This window comes from Heloderma suspectum, chromosome 6 (assembly GCF_057233095.1).
Source record: "Heloderma suspectum isolate Gila_16-S chromosome 6, 16-S_ref, whole genome shotgun sequence".
NCBI lineage: Eukaryota > Metazoa > Chordata > Lepidosauria > Squamata > Helodermatidae > Heloderma > Heloderma suspectum.
The window spans coordinates 24,446,532-24,468,825 of record NC_139463.1 but is presented as its reverse complement, the minus strand read 5'-3'; the positions used below and the strand labels follow the sequence as shown (position 1 = coordinate 24,468,825).

The window sequence follows — 22,294 nt, the reverse complement described above, 5'->3', positions numbered from 1 at the left end:
TTTGCCTGGCACAAGAAAAGATAATGGAATAGGTGTCAAGTGAACCTCCCAAGGGAGGGAGTTCTATAAGCGGGGTGTCACTGCTGAAAAGGCTCTCTTCCTGATCGCCACTAGGGATGTATGAGAAATTTGTTTCAGTTTATTTTTTATCAGGACTTACCCAGTTCACACGTTCCAGAACAAACACTGACTCAAACACAATGTGTAGTCGAAGTTCATACATTTCCGAACTTGCACTGTGATTCACAGATCCAAATCGATGCATTTGACAGCATGCATACGTTCCAAAAATGCGCACAAACACACTTTAATTAGTGGAAGAATCATAGAATAGTAGGGTTGGAAGGGGCCTATAAGACCATCGAAGGGGCCTATAAGACCCACAGGTACTTAAGGCGGGGCTGCCAGAGGCTGCTCGGGAAGGAGCCTGGGGAAGGAGGACCAGCCAGCAGCTGCACCAGGTGGATCCTGAGCCTGAGCCTGCTTCTGCCCCCGCCCACAGGTACTTAAGGCGGGGCTGCCAGAGGCAGCGCCTCGGCGTGCGCCTCGGCGTCGCGCCAAGTGCGACGCTAAGTGCGCACTTAGCGTCGCACTTGGAGTCGCAAGATCTACCCACCTGCCTCTCCAGAGACACCAGCAGCCACAACACCAGCAGCAAATAGCAGCAGCAGCAGAGGGCAGCAGCTTTAAAGACCAGGGGAAGGGGCAAACGTGGACTATCTGCTCCTTCTTAGCTGCTGTTCTCTTTTATCTCTTTTATATTCTTTTAAACTGTTGTATATTTTATATCTTAATATTTTAATATGTGCCTGGGAGGACTATTGGACAACTCAGGGGGTGGGGGAGGTGCCACCATAACTGTGGTCACGGGCAGGGGGAGGTATGGCGTTGGGGGATTAACAGGCCAGCTGAGGAGAAGAGGGGCTAGACACCTTACAGCTGTTCCCTCTTCTGGTTCTTCCCCCAACCTGATGGTTCCTGGCAGCCTTACCAGTCTGCCCTCGGGTCTGGTGGTGCTGCTGCTGAATGCCAGGTCGGCCCAAAATAAGACCTCCCTCATCCATGATTTGATTGTGGATGAGGGGGCTGACCTGGCATGTATTACTGAGACCTGGGTGGGGGAACTGGGAGGGGTCACTCTCTCCCAGCTGTGCCCTCCTGGGTACTCAGTGCAGCACCAACACCGACTTGAGGGTCGGGGAGGGGGGGTTGCCGTGGTCTATAGGAATTCAATCTCCCTCTCCAGGCTTCCTGCTCATTCGAGTGCAGATCTTGAGTGTCTGTACCTTGTGTTGGGTACCCGGGACAGATTAGGGATTCTGTTGGTGTACCGCCCACCCCGCTGCCCATCAGACTCCCTGCCTGAGCTGACGGAGGTGGTCTCGGACTTGGTGTTGAGGACCCCCAGGATGATGGTCCTGGGGGATCTCAACTTCCATGCTGAGGCCGCTGTATCCAGGGCGGCTCAGGACTTCATGGCTGCCATGACAACCATGGGGCTGTCCCAACATGTCATCGGCCCAACGCATATAAAAGGACACACGCTTGATCTGGTTTTCTCGACTGGGCAGGTGGATGGTGATCTGAAAGTGGAGGAATTAACATCTGTCCCTTTGTCATGGTCAGATCACTTCCTGCTGAGGTTTAGACTTCTGGCGGCCTTTCCCCTCTGCAAGGGTGGGGGACCTATTAAAATGGTCCGCCCCTGGAGATTAATGGATTCCGATGGATTCCAGAGGCCTCTGGGGGATTTTCCTGCTGGTATGGCTGGTGCTCCTGTTGAAGCCCAGGTCGCTCTGTGGAATGCAGAGATGACTCGGGCGGTTGACACGATCGCACCCAAGCGCCCTCTCCCTCTGAGCAGAGCCCGGCCAGCTCCTTGGTATACACCTGAGCTGAGGGCAATGAAGCAAGAGGGGAGACGGCTAGAACGCAGGTGGAGGAAAACTTGTGCTGAGTCTGACCGAACACAGGTAAGAGCCCACTATCGAGCCTACTCTGTGGCAGTGAGGGTGGCAAAGAGGCAGTTCTTTTCCACCAGCATTGCATCTTCTCAGTGTCGCCCGGCGGAGCTTTTCCGAGTGGTTCGCGGCCTGTTACATTCTGGGCCAGGGAGAGAGACGGTGGAACCCTCGGTAGCACGCTGTGACGGGTTTGCGCAGCACTTTGAGGATAAAGTCGCTCAGATTCGTCATGAATTGGACACCACGATTAATGCAGTTCCATTGGTAGAGGCGTTTAGAGCACCGTCTGGTCCAGTTTTATTGGATGAGTTTCAGTTACTGAGGCCTGAGGATGCGGACAAGGTGCTTGGCCAAGTCCGATCGACCACTTGTGTGCTTGACCCTTGCCCTTCATGGCTTATTAAATCAAACAAGGAGGGGTTGTCCGGCTGGGTCCAGGAGGCTGTAAATTCCTCCTTGAGAGAGGGAGTGGTGCCTGCCGCTTTAAAAGAGGCAGTAATTAGACCACTCCTGAAAAAGCCTAACCTGGACCCAGAGGATGTTAACAATTATAGGCCAGTGGCCAACATCCCCTTCCTGGGCAAGGTGCTTGAGCGGGTGGTTGTAGGACAGCTCCAGGCACTCTTGAATGAAACGGATTATCTAGATCCATTTCAATCGGGCTTCAGGCCTGGTTTTGGAACGGAAACTGCCTTGGTCGCCCTGTGGGATGACCTCTGCCGGGAGAGGGACAGGGGGAGTGCGACCCTGTTGATTCTCCTGGACCTCTCAGCGGCTTTCGATACCATCGACCATGGTATCCTTCTGGATAGGTTGTCTGGGTTGGGAGTTGGAGGCACTGCACTACAGTGGTTCCGCTCCTACTTGGATGGCCGATTCCAGAAGGTGGTGCTGGGGGATTATTGCTCTGTGCCATGGCAATTGTGCCATGGGGTTCCACAGGGCTCTATTCTATCCCCCATGCTGTTTAACATCTACATGAAACCGCTGGGGGAGGTTATCCGGAGGTGTGGGCTGAGGTGCCATCAATATGTGGATGACACCCAGCTCTACCTCTCTTTCTCATCAAAACCAGGTGAGGCAGTGGCTGTTCTGAACCAGTGCCTGGGCACGGTAATGGACTGGATGAGGGCCAATAAACTGAAACTCAATCCAGACAAGACGGAGGTACTGTTAGTGGGTGGTTCGTCTGCCCGGCTAGGTGATAATCAACCTGTTCTGGAGGGGGTTGCACTCCCCCTAAAGGATCAGGTTCGTAGTTTGGGGGTGCTCTTGGATCCAGAACTGTCACTTGAGGCACAGGTGAACTCAGTGGCACGGAGCACTTTTTATCAGCTTAGGCTGGTATACCAACTACGCCCTTATCTGGACAGAGATAGCCTAGCTACAGTTATCCATGCTCTGATAACTTCTCGTCTGGATTACTGCAATGCGTTATACGTGGGGCTGCCTTTGAAAACGGTCCGGAAACTTCAGCTGGTCCAAAATAGGGCAGCAAGATTGTTAACAGGGACTGGCCTGCGAGCTCATATTACGCCAGTACTTTTCCAGCTGCACTGGCTGCCAGTCCATTTCCGGGCCCAATTCAACGTGCTGGTGTTAACATTCAAAGCCCTTAACGGCTTGGGGCCAGGTTACCTGAAGGATCGCCTCCTCCCATATGTGCCTGCCCGGACCTTAAGATCATCATCATCAGCCCTTCTCCGTGAGCCCCTGCCAAAGGAAGTGAGGCGGGTGGCTACTAGGAGGAGGGCTTTTTCTGTTGTGGCACCCCGGCTCTGGAATGAGCTCCCTAGTGAGGTTCGCCTGGCGCCTACATTGTACTCCTTTCGGCGCCAGGTGAAGACCTTTTTATTTTCCCAGGCATTTTAGCTTTCTAAATTTTTATCTTTGCTATTTTAAATCTGTATTTTAAACTCCTGTACTGCTGCTAGGTTTTATTGTGGTTGTATTGTTATATTGTGGTTTTAATGTTCTATATATTTTAAATTGTTTTATTGTGTGTTGTTTGGTTTTAGTTTTTGTGAACCGCCCAGAGAGCTTCGGCTATTGGGCGGTATAGAAATAAATAAATAAATAAATAAATAAGTAAATCGAGTCCAACCCCCTGCTCAATGCAGGAATCCAAGTCAAAGCATCCCTGACAGATGGTTGTCCAGCCTCGTCTTGAGTGCCTCCAGTGTGGGAGAGCCCACCACCTCCCTAGGGAATTGGTTCCATTGTCGTATTGCTCTAACAGTCAGGAAGTTTTTCCTGATGTTCAGCCGGAATCTGGCTTCCTGTCACTTGAGCCCATCATTCTGTATCCTGCACTCTGGGATGATCGAGAAGAGATCCTGGCCTTCCTCTCTGGGACAACCTTTCAAGTACTTGAAGAGCGCTATCATATCTCCCCTCAGTCTTCTCTTCTCAAGGCTAAACATGCCCAGTTCTTTCAGTCTCTCCTCATAGGGCTTTGTTTCCAGTTCCCTGATCATCTTCGTTGCCCTCCTCCGAACCCTCCCCAGCTTGTCTGCATCCGTCTTAAAGTGCGGTGCCCAGAACTGGACACAGAACTCCAGATGAGGCCTAACCAGTGCTGAGTAGAGGGGAACTAGTACTTCACGTGATTTGGAAGCTATGCTTCTATTAATGCAGCCCAAAATAGCGTTTCCTTTTTTTGCAACCACATCGCATTGTTGACTCATATTCAGCTTGTGATCTACAACAATTCCAAGATCCTTGTCGCTTGTAGTAAGAATGTGTACATTCCAAAGATATGCACAGTTGATGCCTACATTTGGAGAAATACACACAAAAATATGCATGCATTATCATGTGAAAAGAAAAACAAAAACAAAGATTGCAATCTGATAAGATAGAAAGAGCTTTGATGTAGAATTGGGAGAACTTAGCTGAATCTGAGTTTTGCTTGTACACACTTCCCTAGTTGCCACCCAACTCACTTCAGATGATGAGGGTGCCTTGATGAGACCTAAAATGCAGTTACAATTGAAGAAACAGTAAGTTTGTCACTGGTGGGAGGTTTCCTGCCAATGCAAAATTGTTGTTGTTGTTATTGTTGTTGTTGTTGTTGTTGTTATAGCAGTTTTGGAGGAGCAATTTTGTAAGCATCCTCCAAATTAAATATTGAACCCCAAATTTGAAAATCTGGTTTTGAAACTTTTCCAAAAGTATGCAAGAATGTCTTTAAGCATAAATGGAAAGAGCAGGGGCCATTAAGTTGTCCATCAACCATTAGCACCTGGACAGATGGAGTGGCGGGCACATAGGTCACAATCTTCCCCAGTGTGGTGAGATGTGTTGTGTTTCTATTTAAATCATAGTCATCATTTCTAAACTTGCACACTACATATAAATAAGCATGTGTACATTCTTTTTACAAACCTGTATCCTTTGTCCTCTTTTTTTTGGTGGTGTATAAGTGGCTATCCAGTTAGAATTGCAGCCTCATTTTAATTTTCCGTTTATGATTCAGTTATAATTTCTATGTGAAAAGTGCCTTCCCCCCCAAGTAACCACAGGGGATACAGGTGGCTGGACGGAGGACCAGCTACTTGTCTGACTGACTTGGTTTGCACGATCACCACGGCGTACACGAGCAACCATGGCTTATTTAAGCTATACTGTGTACTGTCACTTGCCGGGTGCCATTTGCCTAATTACCCACCTGGGCACAGCTTTTCATGTCATCCGAACTAGAGTGGCATGGCTTGGAGGGGGAAACAACCCATGGTGATCATGCGAACTGGGCCACTGTGACTGGATTCAGATAACACAATAACCCACTTGATAACCCCAAGGGTTGGGTATGGGTTGAGTGTGGGTTGTCATTGAACCATCGGTTGTTGTTGAAATGTGGGTTATCTGTTTTCTGAACCCAGCTGCACTAACAAACCATGATTTGTTAACCACAAACAACGCATGAAGAGAACCATGGTTTGTCATTGGGTTGTGAACTGTGGGTTGTTCTCGGTTAACAAACCGTGGTTTGTTATCATAGTTGAGTTCAGGTAACATGATAACCCACGTTTTAACAACAACCCATGGTTCAACAACAACCCGCACTCAACCTGTACTCAACCCTTGAGTGTGGGTTATTGTGTTGTCTGAACTCAGTCAGTGTATTCACTTCCCCTCACTCCCCTCTGGACTGCCTGTGATGCAGTGGTCAGGGGTGGGAACAACATCAACCCGAGGGGCTCAGGTTGTAGACGAAGTGACCCTCAAGAGTCCCCAAAATGGATTGCAGTTTGAACTTGTATAAATTCCTTCAGATTTAGTTGATTCTGATTTAGGAGATAAGACAATTTCAGCAGCAATTGCCAAAAGCTGTGGACCCCAAAACAAAACACACACACACACACACACACACACACACACAAAACCCAGGTGCATTTCTAAGGAGAAGGTCTATTCTGGGTTATAGTAAAGCTCTGCCAAACCAGAAGTGAGTGCCACTATCTGGGGCTGGGAAGGCTCAGCCATCTCTGCGGCCTTTGTCCAGCTGTGGATTATTACGTTTGCCAGGTCCTTGATGCAGCTTGGAGAATCACAAATGCCGATGTTCCTTACACTGTGGCCTTTTAAACTTGTGCCAGGAAGGAACTAAGCCCAACAACTGAAAGCTTTGTCCTCGACTCCCAGCAGTCTCCTTTCTGCCCCCCAAAAGCTGGAGCTGGTGCCTAGGAGACCGGGTCGCTCCCCCTCCCCTGGCCCACTCCTTTCCTGTAGAGAGTTACTATACCCAGGATACAAAATGTACTGAAAGAACCCAGCCTTCTAAACAGTCATCCTGAACTATTGCCAACACCTACTCCCCCAGCCCACCCCCCTTTCAAGAAACAAATGCTTTTGATTCTATTTGTAGTGTCCTAGCAGTGGAAAAGCCCAGGAAAAGAACATCTAGTATACCTGCTGTGAGGCAGGACCACCCATCCACTTCCCCCCTCCCCATAAACCTAAACAAGTTCAGGCAGGCCCAGTATTGCAACCTAGCACCTACCCTGCACCTGTGAGCTGCCATTTCAAATTTCCCACACTTCCTCTGTCCCAATGTAGCTCAGGCCTTGTTACTGTTCACATAACACCCTGGAGCAATGCTACATCAAAGGCACGATGGGAAATTTTTAAAGGCAACTCATAGCTGCCCACAACTGCCAGCAGGTAAGCCTTTGGTCAGGGCCCCACCAACCTAGGAAGGGGCACCACCAGAGGGTACCTTGCCATCAGAGGCCACACAGACCTGACTGGCCTTGAGGCCAGGCTATGTTCACAGAAAGCAGAAAGCAGATACTGGTCTGCAGAAAGATGCTGGCTTTAAAAACAGCAGCCACAATCCCCAAGGAGTCTTCCTCAACCTTGTGTCCTCCAGATGTTGTAGACTTCAACTCTCATCAGCCCCAGCCCGCATGGCAAATGGTCAAGAACTCTGGGAGTTGTAGTCCAAATCATCTGGAGGCATACAAAATTGTGCATGGTGTAGAGAATGTGGATAGGGAGACATTTTTCTCCCTCTCATAATACTAGAACCTGGGGATCATCCCAGGAAGCTGACTGGTGGGAGATTCAGGCCAGATTAAAGGAAGGACTTCTTCACACAGCGCATAGTTAAACTATGGAATTCACAACCACAAGATGTAGTGATGGCCACCGATTTGGATGGCTTTAAAAGGGGGTTAGACAAATTCTTGGAGGAGAAGGCTATCAATGGCTACTAGTCCTGATGGCTCTATGCTACCTCCAGTATCAGAGGTGGTATGTCTATGAACACCAGTTGCTGGGGAGCATGGGTGGGAGGGTGCTGTTGCACTCATGTCCTGCTTGTGGGCTTCCTGTGGGCAGCTGGTTGGCCACTGTGTGAACAGAATGCCAGACTAGATGGACCCTTGGTTTGATCCAGCATGGCTCTTCTTATGTTCAGGCCACCAGGCTGGAGGAGGCTGCTTCAAAGGCAGGCATACCACCACTCCCCCGGAAGGTTACTAATAATATTTAGCATTCATATAGCTCTTTCCGAAGAACGTCACTGCCATTATCTTGTAATTCCCACAGCATCCCTGTAAACTAAGTGAGGATTATTAACCCCACATTGTAGATGGAGGGAGGGGCTAAGGCTGAGAGGGAGGGGCTTGTTTTATGGCAACTGGTTGAGTTCACGGCAGATGTGACTTGGGTCAAACCATATTGGAATCAGCCTGATCTGAAACAGCTGTAAAAATAATTAAATTCACCCACTGATGGCTGAACACACAAATGGGAGTAAGAAAACCCCATTGGTTAAATGTGTTATAGACCTTCCAGAACATTTATTTGAGTATTTATATTGTGGGTCCAGTAGTCGCTTCTTTTTGGGACAAGGCTATTACACAGGTACATTTGTAGTGGAACACTCTTTAATATTCATGTATGTACATGCCCTTTTAAATTATTTACCTGCGTCATGTAAATTAACAAATGGTCGGCATAAATGGATTCTCCGCACCCTTTTGACAGCTAAAAGCCTGATATTACAACACTGGAGGGATAAACACTCATGTCCTGTAATGCAATGGATGGAGGACCTTACAGTGCTTTCAGTATTTGAATGGGTGGCATGTAGGCGCCACCTTCAGATGGATACTTATTTGGATATTTGGTCTGCTTTTGTTGAAGCCTATGTATAATTGCTAGACAGCTGTATGTATTTCATATGTATTCATTGCTATGGATGTATACAAATCCACAGAATAATAGAATCATAGAATAGTAGGCTTGGAAGGGGCCTTTAAGACCATCGAGTACAACCCCCTGCTCATTGCAGGAGTCCAAGTCAAAGCATCCCTGACAGATGGCTATCCAGCTTCACCCTGAATGCCTGGGGAATGCTGGGAGTTGTAGAACTTTCTTCTGTCTAAGCAGAAAGACAGAACCCTAAGTTATCTTACAAGCCAAGCCAACATTTTATTAAGCAATTAATTTTAGGTTCTTGTCTTGTCTCCCTTATTTTTCTGGGCTGTTGGTCACATTGTTAGTTTATAGTTCTCCTGGAGAGCCAGTAGGGCAGGATTGTTAAACCTCAGGCCTGCGGGTCAAATCTAGCCTTCTGGTCTACCCCAGAAGCCCTCACCCCCTTCTCTGACTTTTGCTCAACCGCCTATCATTTGGTGGTTTCCTGGCTTTTGCATGGGCCTTTTCCCCATCTAAAAGGTTGGAATACCTCTCCTAAGGGTTAGTTACTGGCAGTACGAGCTTTAAGAGAAAATATGCTGCCATTTTTGGCCCTGCCCTGTTTGCTTTCAGCTCCACCCACCACTGGAATGCTGCCCTAGAGAGCTTCTCCAAAACTGAATTCAGCCCTTGGGCTGAAAGAGGTTTGACACCACTGCAGCGGAGCTAAGACACTCTTCCTTTCCCATGAAGTAAAAGCTGAGGTTTACCGCTGAAACCAAATGCATAACATTGTCCAGATCTCGTCTCCATTTTGATAAACGAGATCTGGCTGCACGGACACTCCATAGCTGTTGCACTGAGGGAACTGAATGCCATTGCTTCCTAGGTAGTGCCAAGGCTTCCTTAATAGGGGTGCGAAGAGCTTTTAAAAACGTCCGAGTCCTGAGAAAAAGGGTGCAGGCGGCATTATGCAATGTGTGAAGGGACGGCATTAATCACTGAAAAAGGACATTGAGAGACGACTCCATTACAGTATATAGACCCTCCAACTTTCACAGCAGAAAACAGATCTATTTGCGTTAAGCAAATGGAACATCTCGTGCAACGACAGAGAAAGACATGTAAAGTTCTTCCAGGGATATTGATTGATTTCAATGGACATCACTTTGAAAGGCCTTTTCAGACAATAAGAACAGAAGTTTTATTGCTTCTGTGCCCTGATTTTGCAGCAGGTTGGCCAACATGGAGACAGGGTGCTGGAGCAGCAGATAGGTTTCATCGGGCAGAGCTCTTACATTTTAACAATATTGGTTATATTCATATTGTGCCTTTCCTCCAAGGAAATATTTTAATGCATATCATGAAGGATTTTAATGTTTTTAATTTTCTTGTATACTACTTAGAGATATTTTAAAATATGGAGAGTGGTACATAGATCTATTAAACAAAAGAATAAAAAAATAAAATCATAGAAATGAATTAAATGAGGATGGTGTGATTCATAACAGCAGCGGACTATGGCAAAATCCCCCTCCAGAAGTCAACTACTGGTGACCTACGGATGGATAAGTCTGTCAGTTCTGGTTTCTTTCAGTTTCTAATTTCCCAGTCTTACATTTGATTCCTCTCTCTCTCTCTCTCTCTGTATGTGTGTGTGTTTGCAAGAAAATGTGTGTGCATTTTTATGTGCATTTTACCTAATGCATGCATTGTTGAATATATGCATTTTAAAACATTATTTTCACAAATTTATGCTTTTTTGTGTGGACTTTCCCATAATATGCACATCTTTGTACACACATTTTGATTGGAGAACTCAACTGCAAAATTTGGGGGAGCTGCGAATTTTGGAGGGTAAGTGAGTTTTGGCTTGCATATTGGTTTTGAAACTGCAAAATTAGGTAAAGTTTGCATTAAAAGGAAAAATGAACAAATTTCTCCCCCATCCCTAGTGACCACATCACCACACTATTAGCAGTTTGTGGGTAAATTATGCCTGTCTCTCGTCCAGCAGATAATGCAAAGGAAACTGCAACTGAGCCTACTGTATGTCATTATGGCAGCCTTTGCTAACCTGGCGCCCTCCAGATGTCTTGGACTACAACTCCCATCATCCCCAGTGAGCATGGCCAGGTTGAGGAAGGCTGTGTTATGGCACTGACTGCTGAATGAGTTCAGTGGTATGTGACATTATGTATGACTGGATGATTCCTGCCAGACTCTGCAGGTTGATTGTAGGGATGTACGAAAGTGACTTACCTTTTTGCGGATTCTGTTCGTGGGGGGGAGGTGCTCCATCCCTCCCCCCCGAATCCTCGATGGGGGGGGAGGCGATCCGGTCCTCTCCCCCGGAATCCTTGACGGCCGGCTCTGCTCCGCGGCAGCTCCGCGGAGCAGCCAGTCAGGTCAGGGCCGTCGGCAGCTAGATTTCCAGCCGTGGACTGGCTGGTGTGGACGCAAATGGCAGCCGCCGTAGCGGCCGCCATTTGTGTCCAGGCAGGGAGCCGTGATAGGCTACATAACTTTTTACGTAGCCTATCATGTCTGGGTAAAAAAACAAACAAAAAAAAGGTGTACGCAAATGGCGGCGGCTACGGCGGCCACCATTTGCGTTCCCCTTTCTTGTCTTCATCTTAGTCTATGTAAATATTTACGTAGACTAAAATGGCAAAAAATAAGGAACGCAAATGGTGGCTGCCATAGCCGCTGCCATTTGCGTACACCGTTTTTTTGTTTTTTTTTTTACCCAGACTGATAGGCTACGTAAAGAGTTACGTAGCCTATGACTGCTCCCTGCCTGGATGCAAATGGCGGCCACTACGGCGGCTGCCATTTGTGTCCGCACCAGCCAGTCCGCAGCTGGAAATCCGGCTGTGGACGGCCCTGGTCTGGCTGGCTGCTCCACAGAGCTGCCATGGAGCAGAGCCGGCCGTCGAGGATTCCGGGGAGGACTGGATTGCCTCCCCCCCATCGAGGATTTGGGGGGGAGGGGGGGAGCATCTATTACGGCGAAAAAAAAGGGGAATGCAAATAGCGTAGTGGGCGCTATTTACGTTCCTTTTTTATTTGCCGTTTTAGCCTACGTAAATATTTACGTAATTACGTAAATCTTTCGACTGGTTACCGCGGCTGCCATTTGCAGTCTGGTCTTTGCCGTGATAGGCCATGTAAGTCTTTACGTAGCCTATCACATCTGGGTAAAAAAAAAAAGGCGTACACAAATGGCGGCGGCTATGGCGGCCGCCATTTGCGTTCCTTATTTTTCGCCCTTTTAGTTACATAAATATTTACGTAGGCTAAAACGGCGAATACAAAAGGAACGCAAATTGCGCCCACTACGCTATTTGCGTTCCCCTTTTTTCCCGCCGTAATAGTCTACGTAAATATTTACGTAGACTAAAATGGCGAAAAATAAGGAACGCAAATGGTGGCCGCCGTAGCCGCCGCCATTTGCATACGCCGTGTTTTTTTTTTTTACCCAGACGTGATAGGCTACGTAAAGACTTACGTAGCCAATCACATGAAAGACCAGACTGCAAATGGCAGTCACGGCAACCGGTCGAAAGAACAGCCGCCTCTGCCGCCACTGGAGCCACCGCTGTCCAGAACATCCGCCCCAGGTAAGTCTTGTCCCAGGGGAGATCTGTGGGGGTGGCGGGCCGTTCTGCCACGGATTTTGGGAGGCCAAATGCCAGTGCATTCGGCCTCACTGAAATCCGTGGTGGAATTCTCAGCCATCCCTAGTTGATTGTATGATTCTCTATCACTGAGAAGCAAACGAAAGCAACTCTTTCTCTCTCTGCAGGTGACTGAAGCCCACAATGGTTGCTTGGCAGGTCTTTCCTGGCAGGTCCTTGCAGAATATCTTGTTGCCTAGGAACGTCTGTGTACCACATTCCTTTGGCTTTTCTACTGTTCTTTCACTTTTTGGTACACAGTTCTGGAAGGTGAATACAAGGGCAGTGATTGCTTAGACCACACATAGGCAACCTTTGGGCCACATATGGCCCGCGGCTTACTTAAGTGTGGCCCATGGGCCACCCCTCAGTTCCCCAGGTGATTTATCTCCCCATGCCCTTCCACCCAGTTGATCATGCTGGGAACAGCTGAGGAGCATGTTTGTGCGTGCACCCTGATTTCTAAAGCTACTGTTAAAGTCAGAAAGTGGAACATAGGACTCTGCTTTATACCAGTTGAGGCTATTTGTCCATCTAAACTAGCTGAGGCTATTTGTCTGCTCTGATGGACAGTGGCTCTCCAAGTGCTCAGGAAGAGAAGGGATCCCGGGGCCTTCTGCATTAAAAGCATGTGCACTACCACTGAGCTATGGTCCCGTCCCTAAAAGCACAAAAGCATGTGTTTGCATTTTTCTTTGATCAGTTGTTAACCCTGTGGGATTAACGTATCCTGTTAATCATCAGCAACATTGCTGAACTCCTAATGGCCAGTGATTCTACATATTTGCCTTGTTGGTTAAATGGCTCACTTTGCTCTCAAGAGAGAAAAGAAACAAAATTGACATGTGCTGGGAGTTCCTCCCAACGTGTTTTTCTTTGGCTAAAAGTAGGTGGGGAGGGGTTGGATTGGGGCTTTTGCACTGGGGGAGGGAGGTTAACCCTTTGCCCTTCATCATTTTCCTAATAGAAATTGTTCCCTCCACCCAAGCTGCTATTGGCTGTAGAAGATTAAAAAAAGACAGATACTCCAAGGCTAATAGCAGGTTTGTGGGGAGGATACCCACTGGGGAAAAGGTGTGGGAGAAAATGGTTAACCCCATCTTCCAAGTGCCATGGCCCTGATCTGTGCACCCCCCCCCCACCTGACCATCACTGCTTTTATGGACAGAAAAAGACATCAGAAGATCTGAACACGGATCCTCTATGTTACATCCAGGTTGGCTCAGCAAGTGCATAAAATTAAATCTGAAATTTGTCTTTTGACTAGTTGTTTGTTTGTCAAATCATTCTTGATGGTAGGTTTTCTCTTCTGTTTGCATCAGGCAATGGTACGGAAGAGAGAAAGAGATCTTGGCATACTAATAAGTCTCATGACTTTGGGACTTGTTTAAGCTCTTTCTTGTGCTCCTGTGTGCAGCTCCTAATCTAGCCCTTAATTGTCACGCAGATGATTCATGTTCCCCTCCGCTGCATATCAATACTGGTTTTGTTTAGATCTCAGCACCCGGGCTGCCAGCCGAAGCCATTTTGGAGGCGGCCCATCTGATACTGACTGTTTGTTTGCTCCCAAACTCACAGCCAAAAGGCACGTGTCTTCTTTTGCCCCTGGCTGTGTGTTCACATAACCTGCGTTCCAGACAGCAGATTGTGGAGCAGAACCCACAAGAATCCCCATCGAAAGCAATTCATCTTCAGGAAACAGCTCTTCTTAAGCCCCAAGAGGTGCCTCAAGAGCTGTAGGGAGAATCTGAAATCTCCAAGTCCCAGGATGAATTCAGTTGTTCTGCAGGAATTGTGCAAGAAGATATTTTTATTTGGTTTGATTTTTCTGAATTCAGATACCACACTTTAATAGAACTCTTATTCAGGGGCTGTTTACAAAGGGGGAAAAAACAACAATAAAGCAATACAATCATGATAGACGAGGTGTTATGAAAGAGCAGGGGGGGGAAAGTAAAATTGAGACACCCAGATATTTAAAAGCTGGGGGGGGGAGGGGATTGCCTGGCACTAGGAGGAGCATTGCTAAGCACGTAAAAGATTTGGAGTCCAGGCCCGTAGAACACCAATCTGCATAAAATTTACATATGCTGATTTATATAGGGATGGACGGATTCACGTCTGTCCTCACCACTGAACATGCACCAAGCACCTGCTGGCCGCCCACCCCTGTTTGGCTCCCTGAATGAGCTGCCGCGCAGTCCACGGGCACCCGGCCAGTGCCCAGAGGCCGTCCAACCTCTCACTAGCTACCATGTTTTTTCCATAAATGTAATATTGGGTAAATGGTGGCAGTAAAGGGGATAGTTACAACACATTTCAGGTGTAAATTGACCATTTACGCCTGTAATGCTGCGTAAATGGCCTCTTATGGCCTCCATTTACGTAATGTTACATTTACAGAAAAAACTGAGCCGCCATTTTTTTTTCAAAATGGCACCTTGCTGTTGGGTCGGGTGGCTCATGGGCGCTTGTGGACCGCACGGCGGCTCAGCAAACGGGGTCTGGGAGGCTGAGCAAGGGGGGGGAGTCTGCCAGACTCCACCTGCCTCTTGGACTCCTGCAACATCCCTAGATGTATATCTATATATGCACATTTAGAAATAATTACTAGGATTTATTTATATTTTGGAGTAGGCAAAGCCAGCCCATAAATTTCCCATCCAAATCAAATCAAGTCTTTAATTTGCACCCCACCCCAGTTCATTCTAAATCAGTAGTTCCTCTTCAATCAAATTAATTTGCAATGGCTGTGAAAAGATATGAAAAAATGCACAAAAAAGGAGGGGCCGGTAAGGTTTTTTTTCGTGAGCCCTTTCAAGCACAGTCGCTTGCAATGGAAGGGGGGGAAAGCTCCCATTGCACCAATGGAAAGTGTTTCTCCCCCCGCCCCTAACCTTAACTGCCATGGTGGTGGTGGGGGGGTTGCAGCATGTGGGGAGGGATGGATTAACCTTTCCCTCCCCAGCTGCAAACCCCCTTGAAAATTGCTCCTTGCATGGCAATCATGCAGAGGAAAAAAAAATCTTTCCATTAGCACCAATGGACATTGAAGGCTCTTGTTAAAAGATCCCAGGACCTGATAAAAGGGTTCGGGGCTAGTGCGCCTTGGTCCTAGGTCTAGCAAGCCCCCTGCCTTGCATTGAAAAGACATTAATGTAGGAGCTAAGTAAGCCTCCCTGGTGAGGGCATTCCATAGGTAGGGAGCCACACCTGAGAAGTCCCTCTCTCCAGTTGCCACCCACTTCACTACAGATGGCAGGGCACCCACAGAAGGGCAGTCACAACTATCCCATTTTGGGGCAAGATGTTGAAGTAAATAGTTGTTTAATACATAGCTAGGGATGTTCGTTGCTGGGAGATGTGGTTCTTCTTTGACTCGATGGGGTTCCGCGGCATGTATGGTTTGACTTGTGTTTGTGAGCCAAGCTGCAGGCTTTTCTCTGAACTCCCGGAACTTTTTTGCACATTTTCCCATGCAGGTTGTACAATTTGCACAAATTTCTGAGCAATTTGCACAGATTACAGCTGAATTTGTGCAAATTGTGGCCGAATTTGTGCAGAATATTCAGAAATTTGTGCAAATTGTGAGACCTGTGAAAAATGCACACAATGCCTGAACTGGCCCAACTCGCTGCAGATTGAGTCAGGTGCCACAGCGGGAAGTGAAATGAAGTCCGGGGGGCTGAATCTAGGAAAACTCATCGAATTCCACCCTCATAAAGATTTATCCGACATCTCTACATACAACCGTGTGAATAGGTTCATGATAAAACATATATTTAAAAAACCTCAACAGTAGTTACGTTAGTGACACTTTTAACAATCTTGCAAGCTATAGAAATGAACAAACATTGCTAATTTGGTTCACACACCATGGGCAGTGTCCAGTGGTAGTCCTACATAAACTAGGCCCATTCACTTCAATGGGTCTACTCTGTGTAGGAGCACCATTGGATAGTGCCCATTGGTATATAATCTCTGACTGTGTCAAACAAATTGAGTGTATCTTGCAAGAGCCATGAAAGGCCCATGAAATTTCCCTGGCAGTGCTGCTTTATGCTGAAGCACTATCATAACCACAATGAATCTTGCCTCTTTAGGGCGGCTTCCACATTAGCCATTTACTCTGGAAGTGCCATCCTTTCTTCACACACTTTTTATGGAGAATCCAGAGATGCTGCTGCTGCCAAACCATTGCAAGCCAAAATTTTCTGTGTTTGCCTCCCATCTTTTTCAGACCTTATTTGTAGCAATTCCTCCCACCCCACTTAAAACACAATTGAAATTGCCAGCCTGTGCAATGTGGACTGGCAAAGCATGATCAAGACTTTTCAGGGCTCTTATACCTTGAATTAGAAGCTTCATCCTTCCAGCTTCTGCCTCTAATTTCTTCCTGTTCACTGTGTCATTTATAAAGAATTGCCTCTTCGTTGTCCCCTTAATTAGTCATATCCTGTTTCCTGCCATCAGGGAAGGGGGTGGGTGGGGAAAGGTTCAAGGGCTCATGGGAAACCTTTGGACCCTAATGTGCTTCTGATGACACTAGCAGGAGCATGACAAGTCCATACCACCCAAATGGGATCAGAACCCCACCCCCACTCCAACAAAACACATACAATTTTTGGGAGGGAGGATATCTTGAAGTGCCAGTCCCAGTCTCCCAGATCTTCTTGAATCATCCCAAAGAGATTTCACACATCACTACTTTTAGCAGTAAGCATAATGTGTAGCCCAGCTTTCTCTTCACCAAGAGACACTTGACACTGAGAAGGACCATAGTTCAATGGTAGAGCCCATGCTTTGCTTGCAGAAGGTCCCAGGTTCAATGCCTGGCTGCACCAGGTAGGGCTCGGAAGGAATCTTGCCCAAAAACTTGGAGAGCCACTGGCAGTCAGTGTTGAGAATACTGGGCCAGATGGACAATGGTCTGAGTCAGTATAAGGCAGGTTCCTATGTTCCTATGAAATTAATGCAATCATCTCCACAAGAGCATGTATGCTAGCTGGCACTTCCAGAGAACATGGACCATGTGCAGGAAAATTTCCTGATGTGTGGTATCCTTTGGCCTCTTGATGCTAGAAGCAAAAGCTTCAAACTTTTTTGTTTTTTTAGCTAAGGTTCTGTTTTTTTGCCAGCTGAAACCTTTCTTTTTTTGGAATCCCCATCCATAGAATCATAGAATACTAGGGTTGGAAGGGGCCTACAAGGCCATCTAGTCCAATTACCTGCTCAATGCAGGAACCCAAGTCAGAGCATCCCTGACAGATGGCTGTCCAGCCTCATCTTGAATGCCTCCAGTGTGAGAGAGCCACTGGTTCCATGGTCATATTGCTCTAACAGTGAGGAAATTTTTCCTGATGTTCAGCCGGAATCTGGCTTCCTGTAACTTGAGCCGATCATTCCGTGTCCTGCACTCTGGGATGATCGAGAAGAGATGCTGGCCTTCCTCTCTGTGACAACCTTTCAAGTACTTGAAGAGTGCTATCCTATCTCCCCTCAGTCTTCTCTTCTCAAGGCTAAACATGCCCAGTTCTTTCAGTCTCTCTTCATAAGGCTTTGTTTTCAGTCCCCTGATCACCTTTGTTGTCCTCCTCTGAACCCTCTCCAGTTTGTCTGCATCCTTCTTAAAGTGCGATGCCCAGAACTGGACACAGTACTCTGGATGAGGCCTAACCAATGCTGAGTAGAGGCGAACTAGTACTTCCCGGGATTTGGAAGCTATGCTTCTATTAATGCAGCCCAAAATTAGGGATGTACGAAAGTCACTTACCTTTCCACGGATTATGTTGATGGTGGTGGGGGGAGGCGTTCTGTCCCTCCCCCCGGAATCCTCGATGGGGGGGAGGCGATCCGTTCCTCCCCCCCGGAATCCTCCGCGGCCAGCTGTGCTCCGCGGCAGCTCCGCGGAGCAGCTGGCCAGGCCCAGCCAGGCCAGAGCCATCTGCAGCTGGATTTCCAGCCGTGGAGGGCTCTGGGAAAAAACAAAAACAAAACCGCGTATGCAAATGGCAGCGGCTATGGCCACTGCCATTTGCATATGCGGGGTTTTGTGTTTTTTTTTTAGACCCAGCCATGATAGGCTACATAAATCTTTACGAAGCCTATCACGTCGTTTTTTGTTTTTTTTTAAACCCAGCCATGATAGGCTACGTAAATCTTTACGTAGCCTATCATGTCTTTTTTTTTTTTTTTACAAGACTGCAAATGGCGGTGGTGGCAGCCGGTCAGAAGACCAGCCGCCGCAGCCACCGCCGCTGCAGCCGCTGCCGCCTGGAAGATCCACCCCAGGTAAGTCTCGTCCCGGGGGGGATCCGCGGGGGGACGGGGGGTGGCAGGCCGTTCTGCCACGGAGTTCGGGGGGCCGAATGCACTGGCATTCGGCCTCACCGAGATCCGTGGCGGAATTCTCTGACATCCCTACCCAAAATAGCATTTGCCTTTTTTGCAGCCACATCACATATTCAGCTTGTGATCTACAACAATTCCAAGATCCTTCTCGCTTGTAGTGTTGTTGAGCCACGTATCCCCCATCTTGTAACTATGCATTTGGTTTCTTTTTCCTAGGTGCAGAACTTGGCATTTATCCCTATTAAATGTCATTCTGTTGTTTTCTGCCCAGCTCTCCAGTCTATCCAGATCACTTTGAATTTTGTTTCTGTCTTCCAAAGTATTAGCTATCCCGCCCAATTTTGTGTCATCTGCAAATTTGATCAGCATTCCCTGCACCTCCTCCTCCAAGTCAATAATAAAAATGTTGAAGAACACTCCTTCATTGTTCCAGTGTTAGTCTAAATGCCGCTGAACCCATTCCTTTGCTAGGAGACACATTTTCTGAGTCAACGACATGGTACTATAGCATCCCTTCACATTCTCAAACTTCTGGGTGCCATGGGAAGGAAAGGTCAGGTGAGCTGTATCTCCCATCACCTTCTTGCCAAAAGCTGGGGAGATGATTTGAGTTTTTCCCCAAGATCACCACTGTGAAGCCCTGATCACAATTACCCTTATCTCATGCCATTTAGAAGTAGGGTTGTGAGCTTTAATCATGATTTAGTAGGTGTTAACTAAGATGTGTTGTTTTCAGGCATAGTGAATTAACTGTGTGAACTCTCCCCATAGGCAAAACCCAGCCTACCAGCCTCTTTTCCCCTGTCCTGGAAAAAATCCTGCTGCAGGCTCACATTAAGAGCCCTGCCAGGGAGTTTTATAAATCCCTTTTAAGAAGCCAGTTAGGTTATCATCAACACTCATATGGAACTGCATTAAACAGGCAATACATAGTTAATATTCAGTGTAAAACCTAAGTATGTTTACTCAGAATGAAGTCACATGGTATTCAAGGGAGGTTACTTGCAGGTAATTCTGCATAGGATTGAAATGCATACCTTTACTTGGAATGTAATTAATTAATCAATCAACTGATCAATTGGTGGGGCTAATCAACCTAAAAACAGATAGTTTCAAGAACTGGACAGATGGTCTGTTTCCTCCACACTCTTTATCTTGATGGGAAAAGAAATGCAACTCTCCTACACTTGTACATTTAAAAAAAATTAATCTGACATTGGGGTTAAATAGGCTCCATTTAAGTTATTGGTTTGTTTTTAATGAAATGCATTTGACAGTGACTCCAGTACAGTGTTAAAATATGAAATTGCATTATTGTTTATAAGAGAAGGGTACATGTATGCAGTCATGGAATTTAGGGTCTGTAATGACCCTTACTGGCTTCGAACGGCATCTCAGTGACGTCTTAGGGCCAAACTAGAAGTGACACAAAGGATGTCATGAGCAACTATGTCCTTGTTTGTTTTGTTTTAAAACATTGATAGCAGGTGGGAGGATTTTAATCTGGACTGCAGTGTGTGGGAATGGAATGGTTAACTTCTGCTCCCTATTGCTGCCAAAAGTGTCCCCCCCATCAGGGTCAGGGTGAGGGACTGGCATGGTTGAGGGTCCTGACCCCAGAAGGGGGCCTACTGACAAGAGATTCCTGGACCTGCTCCTCCTCTTCGCCATTGCAACCTGCTCATTCACCTGCCTCTCACTCTGGCCTGAACAATGGTGGTGGTGAGAAGGAGGACCAGTGAGTCGTCCCCAAAAGAGGATATGCACCACCCAAAACGCAGACAAAAGAAGACACCATTTTTCATAAAACTTGTATATGCAAATTTATATGTATAGATGCAAATTTAAAAATAATTATTGTAATTTAAATAGAAATACATCACATCTCAACAGAGTGCAGAAGATGGTGACCAGTGTGCCTCTCTCAGTCTGATGTCCAGGTGCTGTTCATGGGCAACTTCAAGGCCCAGCTCTTCCTTCTGATGGTTCTTCATCTCCAAACCAGACAGCTCTTCAAATAGAGGATACCTTCAAAGTAGAGGACAGTCCTCTGTAAAAGAGGACACATGGCCACCCTACATGGTGGGCAGTCATACACCCAGTGGGAGGCTCTTCGTTTTAGCCCTGTCAGCTCTGGACAATGCTTTGGCTGTACTAGCCACTTTAAGCGATCTACTCCTTATAGCTAACGACAAGTGTTGTTGTTGGTTTCTTCTCGCTAGATCTGCTTGAGGGAGTCAATATCACCAGCCCAGTGTTGTTAATTAATGGTACCATTGGCAAGCCTGCCCTGCTGTCTGTGAAATACACCAGCACCAGCAGCGACAAACCTGTCATCAAATGGCAAGTCAAGCGTGACAAGGCCGTGACCGTGGTGCAGTCCATTGGCACTGGGATCATTGGTAACCTGCGTACAGAGTACCGTGATAGGATTAAAATCTTTGAGAATGGATCCCTACTGATCAACGAGTTGCAGCTGTCTGATGAGGGGATGTACGAAGTGGAGATCTCCATTACAGATGACACGTTTACTGGGGAGATGAACATTAACCTGACAGTGGATGGTAAGTGCAGTCTTGGAAAAAGTAACATTTTTGTTCTTTATTTTTGAGGTCCTTAGTTGGTGGTTCAGTGATTTAATTTTAGACTCCGCATTTCATGGTCTAATGTCCCCACCCCCTTTAGATGGCTATGTATATATGTAATTATTATTACATTTATATCCCACCTTTCTTCCTCTTGCAAGGAACCCAAAGCAGCTTACATGGCCCTCTTCCTCTCCATTTTATCCTCACAACAACCCTGTGAGGTAGGTTAGGCTGAGAGCCACTGACTGGCTCAAAGTCACCCAGTGAGTTTCATGGCTGGGTGAGGACTAGAAACCAGATGGGGAGACCTGGGTTCCGGAGTCCACTACACCACAGTGTCTCTCGATATGTATTGTTGTTGTTGTTGTTGTTCAGTCGTTAAGTCGTGTCCGACTCTTCGTGACCCCATGGACGATAGCACGCCAGACCTTCCTGTCCTGCGCTCTCTCCCGGAGCGTGCTCAAGTTCATATTCATTGCATCGGTGATGCTATCTAGCCATCTCATCCTCTGCCGTCCCCTTCTCCTTTTGCCTTCAGTCTTTTCCAGCATCAGGGACTTTTCCAGGGAGTTTTCTCTTCGCATTAGGTGGCCAAAATATTGGAGCTTCAGCTTCAGTATCTGTCCTTGCAATGAGCAGTCCGGGTTGATTTCCCTTAGGATGGACTGATTTGACCTCCTTGCAGTCCCGGGGACTTGTAAGAGTCTTCTCCAGCACCACAGTTCGAAAGTATCGATTCTTTGGCACTCAGCCTTCCTTATAGTCCAGCTCTCACAGCCATACATTACTACTGGGAAAACCATAGCTTTGATTATACGAACCTTTGTCGGCAAGGTGATGTCTCTGCTTCTTACTATGCTGTCTAGTTTGCCATAGCTTTCCTCCCAAGGAGCAAGCGTCTTTTAATTTCATGGCTACAGTCACCATCTGCGGTGATCTTGGAGCCCAAGAAAATAAAATCTGTCACTGCTTCCATTTCTTCCCCTTCTATATGCCAGGAAGTGATGGGGTCAGATGCCATGATTTTAGTTTTTTTAATGTTGAGTTTCAAACCAGCTTTTGC

The 22,294-nt window shown here is 47.1% G+C and overlaps 1 protein-coding gene across 1 annotated transcript in view; it reads left to right on the top strand.

The window, feature by feature from the left end:
* The window catches only part of HEPACAM (hepatic and glial cell adhesion molecule), a 55,902-nt gene that overhangs the window by 10,091 nt on the left and 23,517 nt on the right, over positions 1 to 22,294 (top strand). The window contains exon 2 of the mRNA XM_084808152.1: positions 20,866 to 21,207. Coding sequence (XP_084664278.1) covers positions 20,866 to 21,207 — 342 coding nt within the window. The remainder of the gene's footprint in view (positions 1 to 20,865; positions 21,208 to 22,294) is intronic.